Raw genomic sequence first — 23,212 nt, 5'->3', positions numbered from 1 at the left:
GCTCCAGCATGGCAGCAGGCCTCTTCTCCCTGGGGCCTGGGGCAGCTGCCAAGGGGCCTGGATCTGGGCATGGTGTCACACCCCTGCCTCCCAGACATGGCCCAAGGCCCAGGCCCCTGCTCGCGGGGCCCAGGTCTATTCCAGGCGGAGAGACCAGGACCTGGGAGACATGCAGCGTTAGACACACACACACACACACACACACACACACACACACACACACACCCCTATACTAACTCAAGACACTTCCCCGGCCTGGGGAGCCCACCCTGTATTTCTCTTTGACCAGTGCTGAGGGATTTGTTGGCACTCTTTCTCTTTTTTCCTTTTCTTTTTTAGGGCCACAGCCACAGCATATGTAAGTTCCCAGGCTAGGGGCCAAATCGGAGCTACAACTGCTGAGCTACGCCACAGTCACAGCAATATGGGGTCCGAGCCACTACACCACTGCTACCTATCTATACCACTGCTCATGGCAACACCAGATCCCTAACTCACTGAGCGAGGTCAGGGATCAAACCCGCATCCTCATGGATACTAGTCAGGTTCTTAACCTGCTCAGCCACAATGGGAACTCCAGGGGCTCTCTTGTGACTGTCACAGCGGCCCCACAAATAGGTATGGATTCCCCTATTTTATAGATGAGGACACTGAGGCTCATAAAAGTAGTCTTGGCCCAAGATCAGTAGCCAGGATTCAGAAGGGCAGGAAGACATGAAGGATAATGATGGCTGGCCTACCCAGCCCTTAACAAAATATGCACAGATGCTATGGGATGATGCCTCAGGTGGGTATAAAAAAAAAAAAAAAAAAAAAAAGGCAGAGACTCACAGGCCTTATCCCAGACACACAGCCAGATCCTGAGGGGTGCAGCCCAGAAACCTGCATTCCCCAGGGAGTCTGTGCAGGGAGTGTGAGACCCAGAAGGCCACCAAACTCCTGGTTAGGGGGGTGGAGGAGGTGGGGGCAGGGCCTCAGCTCTTCCCTTTGCTGCTCCCTGTCCTAAGTTCCAGGTAGAGGACACCTCAGCTGGGCCCAGCTTTCCCTCCCAGCCTTTGCCCAGCCTGTTCCCTCTGCTCTGCCCCATCACTGCCAGTCACACCTGCGCTTGCCAGGTACTGCCTCTTGCCAACTCCAGGCCTTGGCCCACGCAGTTCTCTTTGCCGGGCACACCTGTACCACATGCCCCATCTACATGTGTCCCAAACCTCCAGATCACTGTGGCAGGTCTGTCACTCTGCCCAGCTCAGCAGGGTGGGTGGCGGGGTCAGTGGGGAAGTGGAACTCTGGCCCCCCTATCCCCCAAGGTTGGTCAAGACAACCACGGAGGATAGAGGGGCTAACACACAAACGACCGTGAACAGCAAGACTAACACCAGAATTGATGATCACGACCAAGTGAGCAGTACCCTCTACGTGTCAGATGCTATTCTGTGCCTATCATGTCCACTAAGTCATCCTGCAGTGAGCCTGAGGAGATGGGAAGCTCTACTCTCACCCCAGCTCACAAAGGAGGAAACTGAGAGCGAGGCTTCTCTGCCCCTCTGCGGGTGGCCCACTCCCCGGTACCTCCTCGCACTGCACCACATGCCACACGGCGCTCACCACTGGGTCCACTCCCTGCCTTCCAGGGCAGACACAGGTCTAAGTCTCTACAGTGTCCGCCAGGCAGCAGCAGATTCTGCTGAGGCCCCTGCCTGCCTGCATCCGCCCTACCTCCACGCCCACATGCCCATTTACTGGGAGAAACTAGAGCCCTCGCCACTGTGGGCAGATGTGTACAACCCAGGAGGAGAGGGGCCTGGGCTTGCCTCACAAATGCCACCTGCTACCCGAAATCACTGGGCTTCTGCCTGTCCCAGGCCTGCTTCCCAGGATAGAGGAGCACAGGGGGTGGCACAAAGGAGCATGCTCTGGGCAGTCTGGGGTGTGATTCCCCTCTCAGTTCAGCTCCTGGCACTAGACGCCCCAGCCCCAGTGAATTCCCCTAAGCGTGGGCTGCAGTCAGGTGGCAGCACCCCTCCCTCTCCATGGTGCTGTGCAGGGCAGAGGAGCAGCCAGGATCCCCCACATAACATGCCCCACCTGCTGAGTGAGGACATGGGGAGAGGGCCTGGGAAGGCCTGACAGTGATGCCTAATCACTGAGGCCCATCCCCCAGGGCCCAGAATATTCGTGAGGCAGGGAGTACAGCACTGGAGAACCACGAGGGCCAGGGGATCGTCTAGCTTCTTCCCCACCTTGGTGCTTGCTCTCGCAGAGCAGGAGGCAGGAGCACATTCTGAAGGGACGACCCAGGAACCCCACGTCTCAGACAGGATCGGGGGGCCCAGTGCAAGAGTGGAGGCCAAGGATGTAAAGTGAAAAGTTAGATCCATCATGCCATCCCCAGTCAGGCGAAACAAGATTCAGAGCAGACAGCAGGCAGAGCAGGCACCTCCAGGGTACAAGGGACCTCTGTGATGGTGACTTTGGCACTACAGTCCACCTGAGGCACCAGTCTCCCTTTGATTGGTCTCTTGGTAAGTGGTACGGCCACTCCGTGACCCTGGGCAGAAATGGGGAGGACAGCACAAACTTGCTTTGCATCTGATTTTTCTAGCAGTGGCAGACCTGGCAGACACTAAGGTCCCCTTCTCTGTCCCCTTAGAGCCTCAGTCTCCCTTCCAAGAGTTAGGAGAACATTCTCTGTCCCCCAGCAGGGGTTATCGCAGAAAGACTCCCATTTGACAGGTGGACAAACCAAGGTCATGGGGCCCCCAGCCCTGGACCCAGAGCAGTCCCTTTGTCCTTCTAGCAGCTGTGACTGAAGAGGGAAGAAGTAAGTGGCAGGAAAGGGTGTGGTGCTGGCAGACAAGCAGAAAGCCCGGGGGGAGTACCAGGACAGAATCACAGGCCTGGCCCAGGAGCAGCTGCGGCAGATCAGATCAGAGGGCAGGGTGGGTGGGATCACAGCATGACATCCAGGTGGACACCGGGGTTCCAGGACAGCCCTCAAGCTAGGTGCCCTAGGAGCTGTGGGGCAGCGGGCTCCTTTTCCATCAGGGCCTGATGATGCTACCCTATCAGATAGGCTGGTACATGGCTCAGAGTCTGCTTGTACCTGACTGATTCTGGGCACGCAGTTCTCCCCAGCCAGCCCTGTACCTTGCCCTCAGAGGAGGGGGCTTTCGCTGGTTCTGGGTTGTGGCAAAGGTGCTTGGTAGGGGAACTCAGTCACTAGGAGATGGCAGATCTCCTACCTACAGGGGGCCCACCAGGCACTCCTTTTCCAGCTGAGGGAGACCAGAAGGACCCGCAGAGGCTCCCTGGGGTGGCCTAAGACTTCCCACTGGGCCATATTTCATCCCACCAAGGAAGCAACCTCTGCAGCCCTTGCCCTGGGGTGCAGCTGCTGGGCCCCCAGTTGGCGGGCAGTAATTGCTATGATGTGCTGGGTGACAGCGGCTGCTCTGTGTTAGAACATCTGCTTCCACTCTGTGAATGCTGGGTCTCAACAGAGGAGGGAACACATGGGGGAAGGGAGAACAAACAGCTCCACCTGCCTGAACAAGGCTAGCAGGGCCTTTGCAGCAGAGACGGGGCCACTGGTCCAAAAGCTTGATGCTGATCCCAAGTCCCAGCATCAGGTCTCTGCTGTCTCTGTCTACTCTGGACTCTCTATCTCCCAGTTGGCTTTGTCCTGCTGCGAGGCCCTGATGTGCTGCTTTCCTCTCTGGGCTCAGTTTCCCTTCTGCAGAGGCTGCAAAGCTTCAAGTGGCCAGCAGGCCCATCTCTCACTTTCAGATCTTCTCCCAGAGGGAGGTCCAGACCTGGACCCACCCTCATCCTTCCTAAGACCTCCAAGAGCCACAGGCCCTTCCTGCCCTTCCTCTGGCACCTCATCTGTGAAACAGGACACCACCATCATCTCCTTCTAGGAGACGGGTGAGTGCCTGGCACACGGCGAGCATTCAGATCAAAGTTATTATCACTATTTTTCTACCCTCTGGAAGATGACAGATTTTCCCAAACCTCTCATTTCCTACAACCCACAGTGACCACACTGCATAGGTCACTGTGACCACAGCCTGCAGAGAGGCCTGCTGTGGCCATCTCATTTTGAAGGCGAGTTTCTGAGGCTTTCAGACAAAGTACAGTGAAGGGCAATGACCAGTGGCTAAGAAGCTGACTCAGCAGTGGCGGTTCCCTGCCGGGACTTGTGTAACCTGGGACAGGAGTCAGAGCCACTCACTCCTTTGCAGGCTTTTTGCTCCGAGTTCGTCACTTCCCTTTCACACAACCCAACCCAGCACTCCTACACAGCAGGGTACTCCGGCCCGCCCTGCGTCCTCACCGCAGACACTGCTCGCTGACTCTCCGCACCCAGATGGCTGGGCAGGCTGGGTGAGAGGCAGCCCGGCTGAGGCTCATGTGCTGGTGGGCTTCCCTGGAATATGTGGGGCCAGGGACAGCAGCCAGCTGACGTGGCAGGCCTGAGGGCAGAGATTCTCAGAAGCAGCAGTGGCTGGGACCACAGGGTAGGCTTGGGCAGCAGCCCAGCTCAAACCCACAGCACAGGCCTGTCCCCACTGCCACCCCCCCACCACACCCCCAACTGGCCTACCCTGGTGGGGCACTGGGGGAAAGCGGGGGCGCCCATCCCGCCCTGGGAAGCCCATCCCAAAGGCAGCCCAGGCACCACCTCCCACTCTTACCCCGGGAAGGTGCCACGTCTTCTCTCCCGCCCAGTCTGTGGTTCAGGGCCGCGGTAGCTCCCTCCGCTCCCCTGCAGCCTTAGGGTCCCAGCCGCCACCACCAGGGGGAGCCCGGCAGCCAGAGACCCAGTGGAGGTGGGGGCTGGGCGGCGCAGGGGAGCATTTGTTTCTGAAAAGCAGTCCCGGCAACGAGCAGCTGGGGGAGGTGCCTCACCCGTGGCCCCTTCCCGAGCCTGGGAAGCCAGGAGCCTGCTGAGACGCGGCACACCAGGGAACAATGGGAATGGGAGGAAGGGGGAGAGGGCCCGCCAGACAAAGGCCCTCCAAGGCCCGCCCCTGGCGTCTCTTCCTTCCTCCAGGTGCCCCTCTTTGGCCCCCTCACTCCCTCCAAGGAGGCTCAGCCTGGGTGTGCCACTACGAAGGGCAGGGATGTCGGTCTCGGATTGACCCTGCGACATCCCCATCCACATGTGTGGTCTCGCCTTCCCCCAGGTGCCCCAAGAAACAGGGCACCTCCTTCCCTCTACTCTGTCAACTTGGGAAGCCTCCAGCGGCTTCCAGGAGTTCATGATGCTGACCAGCAAGGCACTAACAACCAGGGCCTGGCCGGCCACTGCCAACTCAGAGTTCTCAGTGCAAGGGAGAGGCCTCCCCAGGGTAGGGCCCTGTCACCCTCAGTGGGACCCTGCCCACTGTACAGAGGGAAAGTGAGATACTGGGTAAGGAAGGACACTCCAGAGGAGAGGAGGCCCCGAGGCCTGTTCATCATTGGCCCCTTGGGACACAGGAGTGATGCTGCACTGGGCCCAGGTCATGCAAGGAGCCAGGCCATTTGGCATACCTCTCTTCCTGATGCTTCATTTAAGGACTGCCTTTGCTGTTTTCAAATAATCTGGGAGTTCCTGGGAGTTCCCGTCGTGGCTCAGAGGAAACAAATCCAACTAGGAACCAAAAGGTTGTGGGTTCGATCCCTGGTCTTGCTCAGTGGGTTAAGGATCAGGCGTTGCCGTGAGCTGTGGTGTAGGTCACAGACATGGCTTGGATCCCGCATTGCTGTGGCTCTGGTGTAGGCCAGCGGCTACAGCTCAGATTTGACCCCTAGCCTGGGAACCTCCATATGCCGCAGGTGCGGCCCTAAAAAAAAAAAAGACAAAAAAAACCCCAAAAACCCAAAGATTTTGGGAGTTGCTGCCATGGCGCAGCAGGTTGAAGATCCAGTATAAGCTCTGTGGAGGTGAGGGTTCGATCCCTGGCCCATGAACTTCCATGTGCCACAAGTGCGGCTGTAAAGAATCTAAATAACTTCTACCTCTCTCTCTTTTTTTTCCTTTTTAGGGCTGCACTTGCAGCATATGGAAGTTACAGGCTAGGGGTCAAAGCAGAGCTGCAGCTGCTGGCCTACACCACAGCCACAGCAATGTGGGATTGAGCTGCGTCTGTGACCTACACCATCTGCGACCTACACTGCAGCTCACAGCAACACTAGATCCTTAACCCATAGAGTGAAGCCAGGGATTGAACCCACATCCTCGTGGACACTAGTCAGGGTGATTACCCCTGATCGACACTGGGAACTCCTACTTTTTTTTTTTTTTTTTTTCTTTTCTTTTTAGGGCCACAACTGCAGCATTTGTAAGTTCCCGGATTGGGGGTTGAATCCGGAGCTGGCCTACACCACAGTCACAGCAATGCTAGATCCGAGCTGCATCTGCAAGCTATGCCACAACTCACAGCAACACCGTATTTTTAACCCACTGAGTGAGGCCAGGGAACAAACCCACATCCTTATGGATATTAGTCGGATCCTTAACCCACTGAGCCACAACGGGAATTCCTTTTTGGGGGATGCATCCAGGGGATGTGGAAGTTCCTGGGCCAAGGATCAAACCTGTGCCACAGTAGCAATCTGGGCCCCTGCAGTGACAATAATACCAGATACTTAACCTACTGACCCACATGGGAACTCCTACCTCTCCTCATTCATGGTGGCAGACCTTGGGTGAGATGCCCATGCCTGGGCCTCATGGCCCAATCTACGAAAAGTACCCCACAAGGGAGGGTACCAAGCCCAACGCCTGCCAAGAGGAGCCTCCCTTGGGCCTTCACACCCACCCCAAACTGCTCCAGGGTCCAAGCCCAAGGTTTGTCTATGTGCCCACAAGCCATGGGCCATGCTGAGAAATATGACATCATAGGTCCCAGGGATGGGCACAGAGATAGGAAAGGACAGCCTGAGGTCACATGGTGAGGAAAGTGGGGAGTGGGCCCTCTGGGACCCGAAGTCTTGACTGGCCATGAGGATGCATGTTCTCAGCTTTGTGAGTGACCTCAGAGCCCACTAAGACCCTGATGCATCTACTGCTTCTGCTGTAGCTCTCCTAAGCCTCTTAGGCTCCTCAGCTCTTGGCCTGACAACTTAGAGCAGAATTCTGGGAACCTCTGTGGGGAGGACAAGGCAGGAAAACTTGGGTTTTGGAGGCCAAGAAGCATGAGGGCCAGTCTCCCCACACCTCTCATGCTGTGGCCAACTCACAGCATGGACACATCAATCACCACCTTGTACCTTACACGGGCGCACCACAGCCTTTGCTCTTTCTTAGTGGGGGCTCCCTGCAGGACATTTCTCCCTTCTCCCCATCTGGACAACTCATGGTCTTGAGACCAGGCTCAGGGGTCCCCATGCTGGACCATGACAGTCTCTGAGCCTTCCTCAGCCCTGGTCTCCTGAGCCTGGGCGGGGGGTGGGGGGTGGGGGTGGAAGGCACAAGCATGTTAGGGACAAAGCGAAGCACTAAGTTGCCTGACTATGACCTAAGTATTACTGTGAGGGGACATGGACCAGGACCCACAGCATCTGTCTGTCATCCTGACTGACCAATTCTTGCCACTTGGGCAGAGACTTCTGAGGGGCTACAGGAGTTGGGGGCAGGCGCTCAGAGTCACCACCTGGGTCATGTTTTGGTATCTCTGCTTACTGGGTGAGTCACGTAATGTCCCTGACCCTCAGTTTCCACATGAACGAAATGGATAAAATGTCAGTCCCAGCCTCACAGCCCTATGCGATAGTCAAGGCTTAATGAGAGGCAGCTGCTGTTGTCACGAGAGGGGAAACTGAGGCCCAGTGAAAGCACCCCCAGGCCCAGTGGGTAGTAACAGGGGGAATCCTTAGGCTGGATCAAGGGCCCCTCTGTCTACCCATAGACAGGGGAAACCCAGAGTGAGCTAATCCCAGGGCTGCTGCTCCATTTCCGGGCATTCATCTGGGCCTGCAGCCGGCCTTCCGGCTTTGGAGGGCAATGGCCGCTTGGGAACATAGGAGCAGCCCTCTGTTTTCCTGCTAGCCACCCCCAGTCGGCGTCCCTCTCCCAGCCACCACTTCCTGTGGTCAGAGGAGGGGCCTGGAATCCTCTTCAGAGGGGCCACCTTCTCTGAGATCCTGGATCCAGTGATTGCTGGGGCAAGACAAGGGTCAGAGCTGTGCGGACTAACTCCAACCCAGTGACTACCAGTAGGGTGGCCCAGGGAGATATGCAGATGCGCCTGCACAGGTGGGGCTCACCTTCTAATCCCCCAGATGACCTGGCTCACACCCCCCCACCCCAGTGCAGAGTGTGAGCAGCCCTCTGGCCTCTTCCTCTTTTGAGCTCCTCCTCCTCCAGCTGCTTCCTCCTTTTCCTCCGGTGTGGACACCACTTCCCCGAGAGGCCCAGCCCTGCCATGCAGACCTCACTGCCCCTCCTCCAGCCCAGCGCACAGTAAGTGCTGCTGTAGCACCCTGGCACTCTGGAATCCTCCAAGCCACAAGGATACCTTCTCACAAGCCTTATATGATCCCACCTTCGGGCTTTGGCTCAAACTGGCCCGGCACTTACTGCCAAGCCTTGGAAGTATACACAGAAGCCCAGGACTGAAGGCCTGGCCCAGCCAAGAGAATGTGTGGTTATTCTGGGGAGGTTATTCCTCCCAAACCAAGATGATTGTAGCCCCAAGAAGCAGCATTGGGGTGAGGGTGGAGTGGGTTGGGGTTTAGTAAGAACAAGAGCTCCAGGCTGGCGGGCTGGAGAGGAGGGGTGGGGCTGGGCAGAGGGGGCCCCACCCTGCACCTGTGGCTGAGGGAGGGGCCGCCTCTAGAGCCACCACCAAAGGGCCTAGTCCTTGCCCTCCCCAGGGCTTTCTTAGGCAGGTCCCATCAGCTGAGGCCTGGCCAAAATCTGCTGACACCTTCCCCACTCTGAACTTGGAGGTTAGGACTCTCCTGCCCCGAGATACTGGGAGGTTGAGCCCAAAGCTGGCCTGGGCCCTGCCCCCATCTGCCCCATCCTGCCAGGGAGGCAGCACTCAGACTCAGATTGTCTCGCCCTCTGCTGGGGATGTGGTGGGACAAGTTTTGATCACTCAGAGGCTAAGAGCTTATGCGGACATTTCCTCCATCCTGTTTCTGCCAAAAGGGATGCCTTTTAGAGAGACAGACCGAGACCGAGAGAGACAACCAGGGACTGAGACCAAGGGCAGAGTGTACAGGACCAGTGTGCGGCCTGTGACCCAACCTGCCCCATGCACCAGCCCCTGCGGTGCTGGAGCCTAGGACCTCACTGGGAACCCATCAGGCCCCATGCCCAGCATTACCTGCTGTCACTAGGCAACAGTTTGCAAGCCTAGGATACCAGTGATGCTACCGGGTGGCCCCGCAGGCCAGCCCAGGGCCAACCCTGAATGGCTGTTCACGCCCGAAGGGGTCCTGGACCATGCCAAGCCCCATCTGGCAGCCTAGGCTTCAACTCAAGCACAGTGGGTGGCTCAACTGCCTCAGGGCCTGGCAAGCCTAAGCTCCCCAGCTGGCTTGACTTCCACCTCCAGCCACAGCGGCAGGCATTCCCTCTGTCCTCACCACCTGCTCTGCCCTCTGTCTGGGGTTCTCCACTCCTACCCCTCAATGAGATGCCCTCAGCTGAGCTCCTGTGTCACCTTCTTTGTAAAACCACCTTGAATTGCCCAGTCTCCCAGCTCAGGGCTATCCCTTGAAGGACCCACTCTCACTCCTATCCTAGAGGTACGACTTTTACTGGCTGCACCAACACTGGAGTCATGGGCGGGAGCGGAGCCCAGTGGGACAAGGCAGGACCCAGCCAGAGGGGGTCAGAAATGGCTTAGACCCCCTACTCCCTCCCTAGCTTGGGAGCCCCAGGGCTGCACCACTGGCCCTGGAAGACAAAGCCTAGCCTAGCCTGGGGGAGGGGTGGGAAGAAGAGACTCAAGAGGCCCAAGCTGCCCCGCCTCCCATTCAAGTGCTAATGAGCTCCAGGCAGGATGGCGGATGGCAGGAGGGTGGGAGTGGGAAAGCTTTGAGGAGAAAAGGGAGGCTGGAGGCCAGCCTGAGTACCAGCCCACCTGGTAGCCAGGGCCCTGCCACACCCTCAACCCCAGACCCCCCCGGAAGGTGGCTCAGCCCCCAGAAGCTGGGCCGAAGGTCCCCAAGACAACGTGCCACTCCAGATGGCACCAAATGTCTCCCACTTGCTGTGACCAGCTGCCAAGGGCCACGGAGGGGGTTCCCAGGGCCCCCATACTGTGGCCAGGCAGCCTCCAGGCTGGGGACACCACCCCCACCAAACTCTCAGCTCTGCAGGAGACAGCAGAAGGTCTCTCACCTGTTTTCATACGTCCAGGCTTTGGTGTGCTTTCCCCACAACACCTGGGCTGCAGGCAGGCACCTGGTCCCAGGTTATAGCTGGAGAGCAGGTCATCTACCGAGATCTCACCTGTTGCTGGGTTTCTCAGTCAGTACACTAGGTGGAGCTGGGATTTGAACTCAGGTCTGTGTAACCCTAAGAACTGGTCTAAGGAAGTTAAGACTTCCTCCCCCAGGCCAGGAATCATCATCCACTCAAAGGCTTGGGAACTTAGGCCAGGACTTCTTACCTCAGTGCCCTTGGTGAGTTGGTTCCTCTGCCTCCCACCCCCAAGCCCAATGCCTGATCCTGGCAAATGTGACTAATTTTTCAGGGTTACTCAGAGGACACCTTTCTCCAGGAAGCACCCTCCATTCACAGGCATCATTAGACTCTACTCATTATGCAGGTGGCCAGGATCCTAGGCGAGCCCTTCCCACCAACTCGAGCTACACCAAGCCCCAGGCCAACAGCCCCAGAATTACTGATCCCTGTTCACAGATGTGCTCCACAGTTTCATTCTTTCCATCACACTCAGCAGGTACCTACAGTGTGCCCAGCTCCTTGTGAGACACACAGACTGGACAAAGGTCACAAAACTCCCTTTTCTTTGGATAAACCTAATTGCGCCCCTGTGTGTGCAGTCTCTGCCCTAGCCAGGTCAAGAATGCCTGCAGCATTACTCAGGTCTGATCCCCATGGCAGGGGGGCAACTCCAGCCCCAAGAGAGAGAAAGACTTTACTGGAGCAGCAGAGAGAGCAGGTCTGCAACAGTCCCCAAGCAGCCTGCGCTGAAAGGAAGAACGCAAAGCCACTCTTCCATCTGAACAGCTGGAGTCCCTCCAGAGTGCTGTGCCCTGTGACAGCCTGCAGATTCTTCATCAGCAAGAGATCTTCATGGAGTGGGACAGGGGTTGGCTGTGATGAGACCAAAATGAAACAGCCTGAAGAACTTTTCCCTCAGCCTCCCCCTCAATCCTGGTCATTGGCTCTACACCGAGCTCTTGCCACCTGCCCATGATATGGGTGACTGCCATCTTACTCCTCCATCTACCCATCCCCAAAAGCAAGTTCACACAAGCAGCACTTCTTGCATTCAACAAACAGACAAGGAGCACCCAGTAGGTACCAGGCTCCATGCTTGGCCCAGAAGGCTTGGCAAATGAACAGGACACAGCCCTGCCCTGTTTCAGGGGACCGCAGCTATGACCAGCTGTAATGAGGGCAAATACCATGGTCTGATGGGGGTAGGGCATAGGAGGGGGGGTGTCACAGAGGAGGTGTTCCCCAGCCTGGGAAAGGGGGAGTTGTCAAGGAAGGATCCTGGGAAGTGATCCCTGAGCAGAGTCTTAAAGAACAATCAAGTAGGAGTAAAACGGGAAAAGGACATCCAGTGGAGGGAACAGATATAAAGTCCCAGGGGCAAGAGAGAACTGCTGTATTTATATCCTGAAGCCTTCCGGAGCCAAGATGGACACTGTCTCTCCTTTCTCTATAAGCTGCCCACACAGGCCCATCCCAAATCAGAGACTCCCCCTAAACACACATGGGCTAACTTTCCCCTAAGTGCCCAGCCCAAGGGCACTGGGGATAGTTGGGGATACCCGGGGATAGGTGATCAGTCAAGCTGAACTGGGTGGTGAGGGAGAGAGGGCATCTCTGAAGTAGGACTGATATCAGCAACTCTGCTCCCCCTACCAAGCTGTCAGGAAAAACTCTTTTGCCACTGTGCTCCACATCTGCCTCTGCCCTGGTGACAGTGACTGTGCCGGCTCGCTGGCAGGGCTACCCAGGACAGGAAGGAGCCAGTATGCGGGTGGGGCAGCAGGCGTGGTTCTGGCTGGGAGGGAAGGCTGGCAATTGCCCAGCCTGAGTCCCGTTGCCTGGACAGAGTCTTTCCCGCTACGTGGGACAGGAGCCCAGCACTCTGAAGCTGCCTCAGCTGGGCTCAACTGCATCACCTCCCTGTGCCTGGATGGAAAAGGGATGGCCAGCCAGGACCCTTCCCCACGCAGCCCTGGCAGATCAGGTCCTCAATTTCAGGCAAAGTTTGGTGGCCCAGCCCCTTTGGTGGTGCATCCTCTCCAGCCCCTTTGGTGATGCATCCTCTGCAGGATCTTAGCCCCCAACCCCCACTCCACGAGGGCCCTGTTTTCCCCATCCTGGACACAGCACTCCTCTGGCCCAAACCCAGGAAGCCCATTTCACAAAGGAAGAGAAGGCCAGAGGGCCAGGATGCTGAGATGGACTCCCCAGCCTAGAAAATGCTGAGCACCCCTGGTTGCTGCCAGCCCAGTATGGGAGGGGTCTCCAGGCCCAAAACAGGAGCTGGGGTTCAAGGAGCAAGACTGGTGGGATAGGGTCAAGACGCGGAACAGGCCAGAGGCTCTGTGTGCCCCAGCTCCATGGCCCAATTTCAGGTCTCCTCAGGAGCCACCATAACTGCCATCGGCCTGGAAGGGGCTGGCTAGAGGCCCCCGGCCGGGCACTGGGAGGCAGCAGTACCGGAAGCACCATCCCCAGGCCCAACGGGCAGCAGAGATGGGCATTCCACCGCGGTGACACCCACTCACTGCCACTCACTGCCGCTGCCGCACTCGCAGCAGAGACAGGAAGAGGCAAGCGCCCAACGCAAAACAGCCCAGGAGGCTGGGCCGCCGCCCCTTCCCGCCCCTTCTCTTCCTCCCCGCAGCGGCGGCGGCTGAGCGGATGCCATTTTGAAATCTCCGGGGCTGTGCCCCTGAGGCCGGGCCCCCAGGGACAGTCAACAGATGAGCCCAGGATGGAAGACATCCTGTCTCTCAGCCATACGCCCGGCGTGAAAAGCCCCACTTTTCACAGCCTGGGGACCCCAAGACAGCTCTGGGGATGAGGGGCCACACCCCCCCACATATACAGTCCAGCCTCCAACGATGCCAGGAGGGTCTCCCTCCCCTCTCCCCCTTGAAATCCCTCTAAATCAGGCTGCCACTGGGCACCACACCTGCTCGCAGTGGGAGGCTGGACAGGGACCACTACCAGACCCACAGTCTTTGCACAAGTCCACTTCAGATGCCCACCCTAGAGGGCCCCCAACTATTCAACCAGCTGGTCCACCACTCCCTCCCTCGCAGGGCAAGATCCGACAAGCCCACCTACTCCCAGAGGCCATGTCCCAGGCCGCTGGGCCCAGAAGGGGTGTGGGAGGCCCACACCCGTCAGCAGATCTCCTTGGCCTGCCCGCCGGGGGCAGCAATATGTCGGCTGTCTCACCACTTCCACTTCCCCCCACCCCTCAAGCAGCCACCATCTTCCCTGGCCTTGGAGGCCACGCAACCCGAACTCCTCCACACTCCTTCCTACTCCCAGACACCCCCTCCCCCCACCCACCGGCCCAGACAGGGCTTAGAAACTAGGAAGCAGATAGACAGCCCGCAGAACTCTCTGGGAAGCTTGAGGCCTGGTCCCCTCCCGGATGTGACCAAGTGGAGCCTCAGTCCAGCCCCCTAGGTGTCTGGGGCCTGTCTTCCCAGCTCAGCCTACCTGGTGCAGGAAGAGTGGGGGAATCTAGAAAAGACCAGAGTGTGAGAGAGGACTTAAGAGCTGGGGAGCAGAGGATCTGAGGTGAGATGCATGCAGAGAGGGAGTCGGTGAGGCAGAGGCAGAGCAGGGAGCAGGGGGGGGTCTCTAAAGGCTGGAGGGAGAGCTTATTAAGTAATCATCTCATTTGATAAGTTCAAACCAAAATCCCACTTGAGAGGTCTCTTGGGGTCAAGGTGCACAGGTGGAGGATATAGGGTCTAGAATGAAGATGAGGCACAGAGGGTAAAGGAGGGAGTGAGTGGGGGCCTGGGAGGGGCCCCTGGAGATACTCATGCCCAATAGGAAGAGGGGGAGCTAGTGAGGGAACAGGTGGTGCCTGAGGATGGGGTCTGAATGGGATTCTGGGGGTTTGGGTAAAGTCTAGGTAAGGATGTAAAGACAAGGCAGAGGCTCCGAAGGTCTATGAGGCTGGTCAGTAAGGGTGGATGGTCAGACAGAATTCTGGGCAGCGGATGTTGAGGCACCAGTGTCTGGGTTTGGGGGCCCGGGGTTTGGGATGAGTTGAGTCTGATCTAGAGTCTGGGCTCTGGATCTGAGAGGTCTAGGCCAACCCTGAGTTTTGATCCATTATTTATTTGTATGTCCTTGCCAGGCGGGTCTACGGGGTTAAGTCCAGGCCGAGTGTGGGAGTTCGAAACACTAGTCCGCAGGTCAAAGTAGGGAATTTGGGTAGGGAATCAGGGGTCCCAGCGCAGGACGCGGCCTCACCCAAGAGCAGCAACTTCACCTCCCGCGCCGCCTTCTCGCCGTCTTCCCGCAGGTTCTTGTCGATCATTTTGGAGCGCTCGGCCGCCGCCTTGTCCTCAGCGCTCACGGTGCAGCCCATCCCGCCGTCCGCCGGCCCGGCCGCTGCCCGGCCACCACACGGCCCCGGCCCGGCTCGGCCCCGCCCGACCCACTCGGCTCCCGCCGCCGCCGGCCCTCTACGGGTAGCTCTCGGGTCCGCAGTTCCGAGCGTCTGCAGGCGGTGCCTTCCAGGCCGCCGCGCACCGACGGCAGGGCGGGCCGGGGGTGGGGCCCGAGCTAGTCTGGCCGAGGACTGGGCCGGGGCGGGCCCGGAGGCGGGGCCACAGGAGACCCGGGGTCAGTGATTGGCTCGAGGGAGAAGTTAGGCGCAGCCCAAACTCGGTGCGGGCTGAAGGCGGAGCCACGCCAAGGGATAGCTGTAGGGGTAGAGCCTAGCACAGAAGCTTTGATCGCAGGCGGGGCCGGGCTCCGATTGGGTGCGGAGCGCCTGGAGCTCCGCTGCCCGACGGCGGGGGCGGGCGGATCTCGTAGCCCGAGGATGAGGATCCGGTGCACCTCGCGGGCCAAGCAGGAACCAGCCCTCCAAGCTTCTGAGAGTCGAGCGAGATGAGTAGAGGAGGCGTGTCTTCGTCATTTGTTAAAGTTAATGAACCCAATAAACTTGTTTTGGGATCTACAGCGCCCCGGAGGCTCTCTGGACTGCCGCTTTTCTTCGTCTTAAAGTGGGTTTGGCCCCTTCTCTCTCAAAGCTGCAGTTAAAAAAAGAGAGATAGAGACAGAGAGGAGTTCCTGTCGTGGCTCAGCGGAAAGGAATCTGATTTGTACCCACGAGGACGCAGGTTCGATCCCTAGCCTCGCTCAGTGTGTTAAGGATCCTGCGTTGCTGTGAGCTGTGGTGTTGGTTGCAGATGCGGCTCGGATCCGGCATTGCTGTGGCTGTGGCGTAGGCGGGCAGCTGCAGCTCCAATTTAACCCCTAGCCTGGGAACCTGTATATGCACCAGGTGCGGCCCTAAAAAGACAGAAAAAGAAAAAGAAGAAAGAGAAAAAGGTCTAATGCCACCTTTGCCCAGACTATCTCATTCAACTGGGATAACTTCTCTAATCATCCAAGACATCCATCCTTTTCTGATTTTCTGGGAGGTATTCTCCTGCAGGTAGCCATCCTGGGACTCCAACCTGGGACCCAGCAAGCATGACCCAAAGAGGAGAGAGAGAGGGAAAAAGATAGGGAGAGATGTCACCTGATGCAACGAGGCCCCAGTTCAAAGACAAGGAAGGTTCACAAAGCCAGGAAGGGAACTGGCCACCAATATTTGGTCATCAATGCTTGGCCACCCACAGTCTTTTTCAGCATAGACTTCCTCCTCACCATGTTGGCACACACCTTGCTTCAGCTCCCTTGTGTGTGTGTGTGTGTGTGTGTCCGTATCTCATCTGCTCCCTCCTTGAGCAGCCATTGTCCTCCAAGCCTTCCATTGGTCTCCCCAGGGCTCCCTCCTGTCTGGAGCCAAATCTCAGGCAGGCCCTGCATGCAGCAAACCTGTTGAAAATACACAATGCCCTCCCAGGGACACAGACATCCAGAGATATGCTCTATACACCTATACATATGCCCGGCCTCCAAAATGCTTCAGATTCACAGAACACACTGTAAAAACGGGTGCACACAGCCAAGAACACAGCGGGTCCACACAGACTACAAACCCAGCTTCAAGGCGGGCCTCATCCCCCGCCAGCCCCACCCCTTGCTTGAGAGCCGATCCCGATCCTCCCTCTTCGGGCCTCTCCAGCCTGCTCCTAGCAACAGCCAACCGCTCTTGCAGTTGCCAGGCAACAGGGAGAACCTGTCAGCCCCTTGGAGGCCAGGCTCACCAGAGGTGGGCAGACTCAGACCCCAATCAATGGAGGCAAGGCAGGGCAGCACCCAGAGCTTCCTCCAGCCTCAAGCCAGGCTCTGTGGTATTTGCACCCTTCCCACCAGTTAGCCACTCCCTTCCAGTTAAGTGCTCTTTCTACAGAGTCCAGCAACCCCTGCTTCCAGCACTCCCAGTTGCTCCCTCTCTGTCTTCATGGGGGTTCCCAGGGCTACTGCATGGCCTCTGTTTGCTCCTCCAGTCACATACTGGAGGCTCTGGGGGCTCAGAGGCCCACAGGGCCATCTCTAGCCCAACTTCTCCCCTGATCACAAGCTCCATGTCCACCGATGCCCTGAAGCCTCCCCCCCAGACATTTTGGGGTGAAGAACATTCACCCTGTTCTTGGGCTTTCCACTTTGGGGCCTCTCACCAGCCACAGCCATGACCCTCCCACCCAACTCTACACCCCATCAGTTTCTTTCCCTCCTCAGTTCCCCCTCAAACATACCCCCATTCTCTGTCCCCACTGTCCCTTATTTTAGGCCTCCAGCCTCCGCTCTGGCCCTCCTGTTTTCCCTACAATCTATGCTCTATATGGCAATCGAAGGGATCCTAACGAAAGAAATCACATCACTCTTGCATACAAAACTTCTGTGGCCCTGAAGATAAAGCCCACAAACAACACTGCATTGGACTGTGTTGGGGAGGAGGTGGTAGAGTGGCAGCTGACAGCAAGGGCTCTGGGGAGCAGTCTGCAACTTCTGGCTATGTATTACTTGAGACAAGTATCAGAAATTCCTTATGTCTCAGTTTTTTTTAATTGTAAAATGAACCTAATATTAAGAGATACCCAATGCACTGGGTGAGGCCAGGCCTAAGGGAAGAAATGTAAGTAGATGTTCAGAATGTGCATGGTACATGGAACACCCTTAGCAGGGGTTAGCTGTGATAACAGTCATTTCTGCCAGGCCCTATAGCTGCTGTCCCCATCCAAGGCCCACCTCATCTCCCTCCACTTGCAACACACCAGCACTCCAGCCATCTGGCTTGCCTTGCCCTCCCCATCCTCTTATACCTCCCCCCCATTTCCTTCCCCCACTCATCCCTCCTCCCCATCTTTCATTCCCGGGCTCTGAGCTGGCATCTCTGACTCCCACTGTCCTGGGGCTTGCCCTAGCCAGCCAGATCCCACTATCCTGCTGTTGAATCTCTCCCACCAACCCGGGTCTCTGACTCCTGAGCCCTTGCAGCTTAATCCTTGAGGGTGGCAGGTGAATACTTGGCAAATGCGATGAAATGAATCACACAGAGTCTAACCCGCCCTTCCAGGGGCTCCCTCATCCTGGAGCGGGGAGAGGTGTAAACAACTAATCCTGTTGTCACTATAAAAATATTTGCCCTAGGAGTTCCCGCTGTGGTGCAATGGGATCTATGGTGTCTTGGAAGTGCTGGGACACAGGTTCAGTCCTTAGCCTGACACAGTTTGGTTAAGGATCCGGCGTTGCCGCAGCTGTGGCTTAGGTGTCAACTGTGGCTGGCTCTGATCCCTGGCCCAGGAGCTCTAAATGCCAAAAAAGAAAAACAAACAAAAACATTGCTATAGTTGTTTGTGCAGAGAGGGGAGAAACTAATGGTGCCTGGGAAGGTCAGGGTGCCTCCTTGGTGGAGGGCAAGGAGGAAAAAGGTCCAGGAAAAAGGTCACTGAGGAGGAGGAATCATGTTCCAGGAAGAGGGAACAGGGAATGGGAGGATGGGTTCCTTCGGGGCAGCGCTGGGGAGAGAAAATCAAGGGTCGAAGCTACAGAAACACCTGGCTTCACAGCTGAGGCCCAGAAGAGGGCAGGACCCATCCACGGTCACCCAGTGAGGGACATCACAGGCATGCTGCTTCCTCCACACTGGGGAAACCAGAAGTCCTCTCATCCTTTCAAGAGATGTTGTTCTGGGGGCAGAGCATAGTTGCCCCACCGGGGCCTCACGGGAGGAGGATGACTCGTGCCCCTGTGCACACTGGTCCAGCACCACGTGAACAAGACCATAAAGGACAGTGAAGTGACGTTCAGCAGAACTGAGGATGGCCTGGCACTCCAGCTGGAATGGAGAAGTGGCGGCCACCGGCTCACTGGACAACCAGAAGAGCCTTGGGACTGACCACAGGCCACAGAACAGGTCCGGCTTGTCCAGAGTTCCTGTTGTGCGCCAGGCTGGATGGAGTGAGGAACGGAGACCCCCTCCGTGGGCTGGGACACCCCAGTCACAGGCTCCAGAAAGGGGAAGCTGCCAGCACTTCCCCAAAGGCAGTTTCGGGGTAGGTGTGTCTGCCCCAACACAGAGTCCAGGAACAGGCAGGCCCCCACAGGGATCCGGCCACCCCACTTCCATGGCCCCCTGATGGCAGAGAATCCCTGGCAGGCAAGACTCTGTACCACCAAATAGCAGCTTTGCAGACATAACCTCCTTGGCAACTTCTACTTGTACATCTCAGCGGCCTGAGCTGGCTGCCTCCCTGCCGCCCTGAGCAAGGCTCCACCTCCTGGTACATCCCCGCCACTTCCCCTTTCCTGCTTCTGAGCCCAGCAGCACTTCTGAGATTGGAGTCAAGCTGTTCTGCTCTCTCTGCCCTTTCCTCTCAAACCTCTATCCCCGGCCTTCAGAGAAATGATCACAAGCCTAGCAGGCCTTGGGGTTCAGGGTCCCCCTTCCCAGTTATCCTCCTCCTTCAAAAACAAGTGGCTTTGGACTGGAGAACTCAGGCCCCAACACTCCATGCCAGAAGTTTCTGGATGGGCTAGGGGGTTCCACCTGATACAGAGGCAGGAAACTCTGTGAAAGGGGTCACCTGTGCAACTACTGTTTACTACCTACTGTGTGCCATTGTGCTGAGAACCTTAGGGTAAGGGAAGCAGCTGGGATCCTACCTTCAGGAGAACACACCAAACATGCTTACAGGGAAATGAACTCTACACTTTTCGGAGGAAATCAGCAGGGTGGCATGAGAGCCACTGGGAGGTGAACGCAGGAGGAAATGGTCAGAGGAGGGGAACTTTGAATGATGAGAAGGGACCAGCCATGTGACAAGCCAAGAGAAGAGGGTGACAGGCAGAGGCAACAGCAATGCAGATTTTGAGGTGGGAAGGGGCTGGGTGTTCCGGAACAGAAAGGCCAGACTGGCCAGAACAGTGAGGGAAGCCTTAGACTGAGGGGGGACAGCCATGAGGCAGGGGATTCCCAAGTGCCCCAAAGACGCTGAGGTAGGAGTACATATGAGCCTGCAGTGGGCACCAGCATCTTCAAGCCAGTGACCCATGTCTGGCCCTGAAAATCCAACAGATCCTGGCACTTAGGGTGCTGCAATAGGACTGGGGGAGAACTGCCCAGTCAGTGACTTAGCAAGAGACCCAAAGCTTTGGGACCAAGCCTGAGCTGAGCCCCCACCTCCTTATCCTTGAAGGCTCTTGCCAACTTGCCACTGTGTCTGCCATCTATGCAGCCTCTCAAGGCCAGGTCCCCTGGGAAACCCAGGGTCCTTAGAGGGCCTGGGAGATGATAATCAGCCCTATCCCCAGGAGCCACTCCTCCGCTCACCTTGCTGCTGCGCCTTCCCCTGTCATGCTGTCCACAGGCTGGGGCTGGTAACCTCTCCTGCGACTTGTTAGGACTTTCATTAGCACTGCTTCCTGGAATTTAATTTAATGAAGAAGCAAAAACAGCCCTAATGAAGGTGATGCAACTGCAAGCAGCTCATGAGGTGCCTCCAAGGCCCAGCCACCAGGGCTCTGATGCTGCCTGCAGATGGTGACTAGGAGTAGAGAGGGGAGAGCCAGGGGACCTGTCCTGGGAGAGATGCTGGTCACTGAGCCCTGGGAGCATGGGACACTGCTCTGCAATAGTGCAGGGAGCAAATACTGCCACAGAAGCCAACTAGACAGAGTAGAGGAATGAGCCTCATTGGGATTGCGTAACACAGCTAGAGAAAAGCTTCTGAGATGCTATCAGCTGGTGCAAAGGCCCTGGGCCAGCACTGTCCATCACAGCACAGGCCAGGCTGTGGGCAAGTGCCAGAGGGCAGTCAGCAGGGGCTGCAATCATCAGGGCCATAGGGCAGGGAGAGTTTTAATTTTGTTTCAAATGTGAAGGGAAAAACTGGAGGGTTTTTTAAGGGTGGGGGCCGTGATCTGCTATTTAAAGTTCCCTCTGGTGGCTATGAAGAGAATGGTCCTTGTGGACAAGAGAGAAGGGAAGGAGGCAGAGGGTGACCACCATGTGGTGCAGGAGATGAGGGAGATGGAGTGAAGCCTATGGAGACAGGACGATCCCACATCTTCTAGGAGAGGGTAGCTGGAGACATGTTGGGGGCAGGGCATGTATAACTGGGCTGCGCTTGTTCCTTTAGCATGTTTGGGCTGACTAGTCCCCTTTCAGTCTTCTCCACAGGCTTGGCCTCTTCTCCAAAACGACATTGCTCAAACATTAAAAAAAAAAGTATACGGGGAGTTCCCTGTCGTGGATGAGCGAAAAGGAATCTCACTAGCATCCATGAGGCCGCAGGTTCGATCCCCGGCCTTGCTCAGTAGGTTAGGGATCCGGCGTTGCCATGAGGTGTGGTGTAGGCCAGTGGCTGCAGCTCCGATTGGACCCCTAGCCTAGGAACCTGCATATAATGCCGGTGTGGCCCTAAAAAGACCAAAAAAAAAAAAAAAAAGTATATATAGTTGCTTCGTGGCGCAGCAGGTTAAGGATCCCGTGCAGCAGCTGGGGTGGCCGCTGGGGTGCAGGTTCAAACCCGGTCTAGGAACTTCCACAAGCCTGGGGTGCTGCAAAAAAATAAATAAATAAAAGTAAACAAATAAATAAATCTGTCTAAAGGGTTCCCCAGGCGCCTATAACTGCTTCCCCAATTCCGTGCACCTCTCCACTTCCCTACGGGAGTTCCCTTTCCATTTCTCCTTCGCTTGCCCTGCCCCAAGTCTTGCAGACCAGAGCCCTTCCCTTTGCTTTTGGTCTCCCGCCCCGGGTAGTTGTAGCCCCTGTTCTATGAACCCCCAACACTGCCTCCTCAGCCTAAGGCAACCCCCTCGCGCCCTCCTCCCCAGTTCTTAATCCCCGCGCCCCTCGGCCTTCCCTGCCCCCGCCCCTCGGCACTCGCCCGCACCCCCTCCCGCCACGCGCCTCTCAGAATCCTGCCCCCGCCCAGCCAGCCTACCCGCGCGAGCTGAAGCCGGAAGCGGCCTCTGTGTGCACCGCCCCGCCTCTTCCGGGGCTTCTCTAGGCTGGGTTTCGGTGACCGGCATCACGGTGCAGTGGCGCCTCCTAGCGGGTCTTTGGCGCAGTGCGGGAGCTGAGGCGGGCCCAGCCCCCCCACCTCCTCACAGCCCGCTCCTCCCTCCTGACTGCCTCTCACCATTACCCCCATCGGGCCTGACCTTCTGCCTTGTTTTACCCTCAACCCGGCCCCTAATTCCGCCGATCCGCCAACTCGGTAGCCAGCGAGGCCTTCCCTCTACAGGGCAGCAGCCATTCAGCGTCCTCTTGCTCAGAGTCCTCCGTGGCGCCCCATGGCCCTCGCCTGGCTATGACCCCAGCCCACCTGGTCTCCTTCCAGCCTTAGACGCCCTCAGCCGATCCGCAGAACGTGCCACGACATCTGCCTTCCTGCATGATGGCATCTTTGCCCGCTCTTTTCCAAGATGCTCTCTCGCCCTCCATCTTCCCAAATTCACAGCGCGGAGAATAAACGCTGATCTGGTTGATTATTCTGGTGGGCACTCCCTCTGCTTCCTGAAGCTGGGGCGGCTCAGTGCCCATAGCCTGCGCTGGGCCGGGGCCCCGTGTGTGCGATTTAGCAGCTTCAGGTGCCTTGCTGAGCTTGACCCCAGGAGAGACTTGGGCAATATGAGGAGAGGAGCTGTCTGATTCTCTCAGAATGCTTGGTTAAGGGTGGGTCTGGGACTCTGGCCACTTCCTCCGCGCCAGGAAACCATCCAAGATCAGGCAGCTCGTGGGGGACCCCAGGCCTGGCCTCTGGAGGACCTAGGCAAGGGTGGGACTGGCAGCTCCTCACCAGCCCAGGATACCCGGTGTTGAAGCCCTGGCCCTTCTCTTAGCGACCTCACCCCTCCCGCCCTGCCCCGAGCCTTGAGCCTTCCTGCCTGCCTTCCTCCCATGCGTCAGCCAGGACGCCTTCCTGGACTGTCTTGAAGCCTTGGAGTCTCAGGGCCTGCTGCACCCTGAGCCGACCCGGTCTTAATGCCGATCGGTGGGTCACCGTGCAGCGCAGCTTTGACCGCCAGAGGGCAGCAGAGACCACCTCATCTGGGTAGGCGGGGAGGAGGTGGGTGGGGACTAAATCCCTCCCCAATCCTGTCCAGAGCGGACTCCGGCGTTGACCGCCAGAGGGTAGCAGAGACCGCCTTATATGACCTCGGGGGCGGGGCGGGGTGGTTGAGGGTGGGGATTAAGTACCTGCCTAATCCTGTTCAGGTCCAGCTGTGCATGGCAGGGCAGGTTTGCAGTCTTGTGGGGTTTTGAATGCAGTTTTGTTCTTTCCGATATTCTTCCAGGGCTGCTTTTGCTTCTTCTTTCTAAGTAACTTGTAGTCTATTATTATTATTCCAAGTAGTTTGAAAGTTAGTTGCTGGATGACTTTAAACTGAGGTCAA

At 57.4% G+C, this 23,212-nt stretch overlaps 1 protein-coding gene across 4 annotated transcripts in view; it reads right to left on the bottom strand.

The window, feature by feature from the left end:
- The window catches only part of GNAI2 (G protein subunit alpha i2), a 28,479-nt gene extending 6,158 nt beyond the window's left edge, over positions 1-22,321 (bottom strand). The window contains exons 1-2 of one of the 4 annotated variants that reach the window (XM_021068546.1): positions 22,141-22,321; positions 14,657-15,444 (exon numbers count right to left, since the gene is read on the bottom strand). In XM_021068546.1, the coding sequence (XP_020924205.1) occupies positions 14,657-14,774 (118 nt within the window). In that variant the 5' untranslated portion in view covers positions 14,775-15,444; positions 22,141-22,321. 4 annotated transcript variants of the gene reach the window in all.

This window comes from Sus scrofa, chromosome 13 (genome assembly GCF_000003025.6).
Source record: "Sus scrofa isolate TJ Tabasco breed Duroc chromosome 13, Sscrofa11.1, whole genome shotgun sequence".
Lineage (NCBI taxonomy): Eukaryota > Metazoa > Chordata > Mammalia > Artiodactyla > Suidae > Sus > Sus scrofa.
This window is presented reverse-complemented; position numbering and strand designations above follow the sequence as displayed.